The following is a 6,365-nucleotide window of genomic DNA, read 5'->3' as shown; positions in this document are numbered from 1 at the left end:
ATTTGCTGCAATAAATCAAGCTGCCGGTTGATAGTCTGCTCTGTTTTGTACCCGAGAGGCACAACACTGCACTGGTACGTGTGTGTGTGTGTGTGTGTGTGTGTGTGTGTGTGTGTTTTTGTGTGAAACATGATGACAGACCAAAGACCAACATGGAAGACCTTTGGGCTACCTCTGGCTAACATCAAGGAGGTGGGGCGGTGTTCACGAACGAGGAGCCAGGGCTGAAAAACTCATGGGAGACAGGGTGAAAGACAAGCCAGAGGGAGGCAATGACGAACAAGATGAAGAGGAGGAGGAGGAGAGAGGGAAAGAAAGCGGCAGATACACTGAACAGAGAGGTTGCAGTGTGTGCCATATAAGGACAGTGGGTCTGTATGGAATCTCGGCAGCTTTCTGTGTAACTATCAAAGTCTAACACAGGCAAGCACCCCGCGCCTCAGTGACTAAATATGGTCCAGCAGCAATAGCATTGTTCAAACAAACAAAGTTACCTCTATGGAAATAACTCTTGTTATTTACTTGTAGTTTGCTGTGACAGAGAAACTGTTTATAGCCTATCAATCTATGGTACACCAAGGTAACAAGGGAATGTCTGCTGTCAGAGGAGGATGACATAGTATACTGTTTATCTGTCTTATTATTGCTGAAGAGAGAAGTATGAAGGACGCAGTCTGCAGTTTGCGTTTCATGCACTCAACCTGATTAAATAGACAGTCTACCTGATGACTTTTGCACAGTCATGAATCTCTTAAACTCCGAGTCACCGATTTGCTCTCAATGCTGCTCCCCACAGGTATGTTACAGGATCACTACTCCCTGACTCCTGTCGGCGAAAAGGTCACTTCTATATTTCTCTTTAGTGTGATGTGCGGGGAACCACACACGGAAAAAAGGGAGGACAGCCTTCTCCCACCTAAAAACCTGAAGGGGCTCACATGGAAGTTCAGTGGAACCGTGTGCTGACAAAATGAGTTTGTCCTAAATTTTGGCCAAAAATTTCACCCTCTCCCGGTTCTCTGTGATTCCCCAGGGCTATTAATAAACCCATGAAAAGTCTGCAGTGAAAAGAAGGAGAAGTGGCGGTGGGAGTGAATATGGATAAAAAGTCCAAGTGAAGGATGGTGAACTCAACAGTGTTCAGCGAATCCCATTTGAAAACTTGAGGTACATTTTGTATTTAAAACAATTAGACTGCATTACAATGAGAAAAAGGCCTTTAAAATCTTGATCTTGTGTTTTAATTTTTTTTTAATCACACAATTTCAACTTAATTTACACAGCAAATGTCTGAAGTTGCAGGACTCACATTTATGCAGTTCACCACTCACAACTATACCCACTAAACAGTCCTTTGCATACATGTGGACTGTCCCTGAACACAATGTTGTAGAATAAAAACAGCATACAGTAAAAATGACATGAACGGTAATTCAGAGATCTCTTACATAAATATGTTTAATGTTTTTCCTCACCCTCATGTCCATAGATGGCCATCTATTGGAGAGAAAATATGTTTATGGGTATGTTTGAGCCGCGTGGAATGCCATTGCATTCTAATTTGAGCCCAGGGGCAACATCAGTTCGCTCTGCTGCAGTCAAAAGACCACTGCATTCAATACTATTTATACAGCTGTGGCTTTTACACACAATTAATTTATACAGTGGAGGAGAAATGCTACCTATTTACAGGGCAAACTGCCAGTTGAACAGTCGCGCGCCGTTGTTCAACTTCCTCCGCTTATATAGCCATTTTCAAGAGAACGCTCATATCTGGGGCCAATAAACTAGGCACCTCAGGGCCACAGTCTTTAAGGGCAAATAAGGCTTGCTCCAAGGAGGCAATGTAAATTCAAACTGTTCCAGATGAAGCTCGCTGTGGCACAATTTTCAGCATCCTTATGCACTAAACAACACATTATCATTTCTGACGGGGCTGAGAAGCAATGAATTAGGACACTGTGTATATTTACATCTTGCCGTACAAACTGTACTGGAGGTTAAAGGTTACATTTCATGTTTACAGCTACTGGCTCCATCTGAGGCATGGGTAAATTCAGCAAAACACACCGTGTGCTCAATATTATGACCTCATTCCTTCAGCTGACTAATTTGAGGGTTATGATCTCACCTATCAAGCTCCTACAATCAAGAGCGAGAGATGTGGATATGTTAGAGGAGACAGGATAAACGAAGCACTTAGAGCTCAAAATACTGAAAACATGGATTAGGTTAGAGACGGTAGAAGAGGTGGAACTCCATGTCCAGCATCAGTAATCAGGCTAAAAACAATTGCCGGCTCTGTAGATAATCAGTTCCAGAAACTCAGGGCTTTAAGTCGCGTGAGATAAGAATGTCAAGTTCCCTTAAATGGTGAAACAGGAAGTGAGATGCAAAAACTATGGGCTTGTTGCAGTAGATGTTTGCATGTCCAGCAGAGGGGTCTGGCATACATGTGGTGTTTTGTTTTGTTTTTTTAATTTTATACATATTTTTTATGAAAAGTATTTTTTTTTAGGACTTACTGAAATCAGTGGAAGGGGCCTCATTACTCTCCTGCCGTATTAATATGATTTTATTATTTCATTATATAATTATATAGTATCATAGCTTTCATCTCAATTAGGGTGGCCATAAGGACTTCTCAGCCTCTGCTCCTAAGCTACAGAGAACACAAGTGCAAAAGAAGTGAACGAGCAGGAGAGTAGCTACGCTGAAAAGTACGGAGGCTGCCTCCTTCCGCTCACCAAAAACGTGAATTATTTGCTATATGAGACCAAGATAAAACATCTTAATAATCAAGAATCCATATCTGACTATTACAGACAAATGTGTGTGAAGTAGCATTAGTAAATATATTTATGGGCAACTCAAGGGAAAGCATGCAGGGGCAACATGGGTGGGTTTGGTTGCACATAACAACACAATGAGTGCCAAAATGTTAGGACAATCACAGGAAAGTATGTGAATGCGAATTTAATCGACTTTCAGGTGCAGGTTATTCAGCACTATTTAAAATGACCCGTGATGAAAACTGCACAAAGCAAATGCTCAGCAGTACATACTGTACTTGTAAATACACTTCTGATTAATACCAACACACCTTACATGTGAATGAGTGTTATACGTTTATAAAACTTACAAAACCCCATGTCATCAGATCAGTGAAGTGACAGAATGAAAGTTATAAGATCATTTTAGCATCAGTATAAATGTATACAGCTGAATTATTGCGCACTTGTGATCTGTGCTGTATTCATAACCCTTGATAACTGAAAAAAAAAAAAATTACACAACACTTGGCACAATTCTGAAATCTAATACTAATATCTAATATTATCTTAAAAGTTTCATGTCCATCAAGTTTCCCATATTAATGGCTCTCGTTGTTTTACATATTAAGGACCAAGAGTGAGAGACATGAAAATACACAGTTTTTATGCACAACTAGAGAAGTGGCTATCAGGCTACTGCAGGTTTAAACAAGGTATCCCTGTTTATCTTCTGACAGGACCAGTCTTCAGCCTTATCTTTAGTGACACTGCCACCATGTGTCCCCAATAAAAACAACGCTTCCACAAATGATATTGATTCAGTGTAGTGTATAAATATAAAACATTTATTTTTTAACAATTAAAAGACAACATCAAAAGCATCAAACATGTGTAAATTAAAACAGAGAAGACATCAAGGAATGTAATCTAAACTTTCTGTCTGTATTACCGAGAGTGTGAGGAATATGGATTACTACTAGCAGTACCACCATGACTGGTGCTAAAATAGACCAAGCCAGATATTGAAATCAAAACATGAAAAAGGCCATCTGGGGTCATTTGGCAACTTAAAAAAGCAACACAAATGTTTTATTTATTCATATTCACCTTAGCAGAATTCATGTACTCTGGGCTTTAATGCATGCACTCAGGGGAAAACACAGTACAGTCTATGGACAAGGAATTTATGTCACTGAAGTCCAATGAGATGCTGCAACATATCGTGTCATGTATTGGCGTGTCAAAGCATCTTTTTGGTCCATGCTATGCCAGTACTCAGAGCCTTATCAGATTTTAGGCATCAGGTCCAGCTACTGTGTTGCTGGCAGTGGGACCAGTTGGCAGAGAGGCAGCCCGCAGGAACGTCTTCCCCCCATTATCACTACTGTTCAGGAAGTAGGACACTAAGCCATAAAGAAGAGGTCTGGAAAGTAAAATGTGGGAAAAAACTGAAGCATAACTAACATTTTTGCATTTTTCTTTCTTTCTTTTTTTTTAATTTTTATTAAAGGCTGACAGGGAGAAATGGTATTTCAAAATGAAACTATGATGATGGAGATGATTCACAGAGCTTATGAAATTATTATCCCATAACTGATCATATCCCAGGGGAGTTCAGTAAGTCTTTGAACATTGTGTTGGATGGCAGATTGTACAGCTATTTCCCAACCCCTGGCTTACTCACTCACACAGACTTGGAGCTTGCATCCTCTGCGACTTTCAGCTCATTTGCCAGGAACTGTCTGTCCAAGGGAACTTCGGGCTGGCCTGCTTCTGAGAAAACAAACACTGCTGAGTTTAGAAGTAGTGCACTTTGCTCTACAACAGTGACTGGTTTCGAAAACAGCAGCTGGAGTCTGAAATGTAAATAGGAGTATTTTCCAAGTATAACGCCGCAGCTTTCACATGAAAACGTTTATTTATTAAAAAAATAAAAGGGCGCTGCTTTTACTCATTGACCATAGGGTAATCAATCCAATAGATTTTGAAAGGGGATAATCCCCAACTACATATTATCTTCAACAGTGTACCAATATTAACAAATGTAACAATCATTTATGTGACACTATGCTGTTAGCAAATGCGATGCATCCGCGCATCACGGATTTGCGGTCATGCTGTCCAGCCAGTGAGCGAAAAACACCGGCTGCGCTACGACTTTCACCTTTCCACCCACCTGCCGTCAGCACCGACGCTGTGTACCTGTACTTGTTGAACTCCAGGTACTCCCGGATGAGCTCGTTGACGAGCAGGTTTTCGTGGGACAGCGGTGGGCGAGGTTCACGCTGGTCATCCAGGGCGCTGAACACCTCGGCGCGGATACGAGCTTTCAGCTGGCCCAGCACGCCGCGGGACTCCAGCGTTTCCCTCACGGCTAAGATGTTCACATTTTAACCGGAATAATATCAGATTTAGTTATGTTGACTGCAATAAGTGGAAGCCAGTTAATTCAGCTAAAGTTTGCCACGACGGATGGTCTTCTCTAAACACACGCCATACTCCCCTTAGTAATTTGAGAATTCAACGAGCCCTAAGGAATTGACAAAGCTGCAGACCTCGTCAAATATGATTTATACTCTTATCAGGATCATTAGAGACCAGTCTTTAAAACGGAATACAAGTGAATAATTAAGCCGTTTTCTTTCAAATACAGTGTGTATCACCATTTCATCACAATCGTCTTCGGCCAGAAGTCACCGAGACAGCCAGCGCTAACGTTAGCTAACGTTAGCTAGCAAGTGATAATCACTGTAACTAGCATTTGTAAACAGCTGGAAATCCGTAACGACCTAGACTTATGTGATTTGAGTAACTTTTTTAGCTGTGCCGAATTGAAATGTAGGTTTTAATAATAGAGGAAATCGCGAGCCATAAGCTCACATTAGCCTCACATTTAGAGCGACTTTTGTTAGCTGAATTGTCAAAATTTTTTGAATGGAGACTCATAAACGGGGCCGTCGTGTTGTTTTTTGTTTAAGATAACGTCCGCTAGCCCGTGTTAGTAGCTGTAGACAAGCCTATGCAGTGGGTTGGTCTGTCGTTTCTACGCTCTTGTTTACTTCAAGAGTGTAGTAAATAGTTAAACAAACAAATCGGGAAAGATAGCGAGCGCTTACCACACTTCAGCTCGGTGATGGTCGCCATTGCAACAAGTGTAAACAGACGACAATCTGCTGCTGTTCATGCCGTAGACTTCATGCCATCTAGTGGCTGAGTTTAGTAACTACAACTAACTAGACAACTTACAATGCTGAACGACAGTTCAAGTCTTCCTCCACTGTTTTGCTTATTGTTACTTGATGTGGATGCTTGAGCTTCACTTTGCACGGGGCATGACATCTCTGGTTGCATGCACCAGAATGTGGCCAATCATACTACTTTATACTGCACTATAAACTCTGCATTACCACTGATACAAAAGTAAAAATGTCAGTACATACAGCTAAACCATCACTACAGTCAAATGTGCTGTCAACCTGTCTCGGTCACTCTGGAGTACTTTTTTTCATTACATTTCTATTTTTTATTTAAATGGGTATTTAAAGGGCTGCCTTAAAGCATGTATGTTTATACATTTTATGCCACACTCCC

The 6,365-nt window shown here is 41.0% G+C and overlaps 1 protein-coding gene across 2 annotated transcripts; it reads right to left on the bottom strand.

Moving 5' to 3' along the window:
• Positions 1 to 3,598: 3,598 nt before the first annotated feature.
• Positions 3,599 to 5,994, bottom strand: cep20 (centrosomal protein 20). 2 transcript variants are annotated; one of them, XM_040145055.1, is made up of 4 exons: positions 5,891 to 5,994; positions 4,951 to 5,148; positions 4,463 to 4,547; positions 3,599 to 4,197 (listed from the first exon to the last, which is right to left on the bottom strand). In XM_040145055.1, exons 1-4 carry the CDS (start codon positions 5,916 to 5,918, stop codon positions 4,068 to 4,070), a joined length of 441 nt encoding a protein of 146 aa, XP_040000989.1. In that variant the 5' UTR covers positions 5,919 to 5,994; the 3' UTR covers positions 3,599 to 4,067. The 2 variants fall into 2 exon arrangements, with proteins under 2 accessions (XP_040000989.1, XP_040000990.1); XM_040145056.1 differs by having other exon boundaries at positions 4,463 to 4,544.
• Between the last annotated feature and the right edge of the window lie 371 nt (positions 5,995 to 6,365).

The sequence above is a fragment of the Xiphias gladius genome, chromosome 15 (genome assembly GCF_016859285.1).
Source record: "Xiphias gladius isolate SHS-SW01 ecotype Sanya breed wild chromosome 15, ASM1685928v1, whole genome shotgun sequence".
In the NCBI taxonomy this organism is placed as follows: Eukaryota; Metazoa; Chordata; class Actinopteri; order Istiophoriformes; family Xiphiidae; genus Xiphias; species Xiphias gladius.
This window is presented reverse-complemented; position numbering and strand designations above follow the sequence as displayed.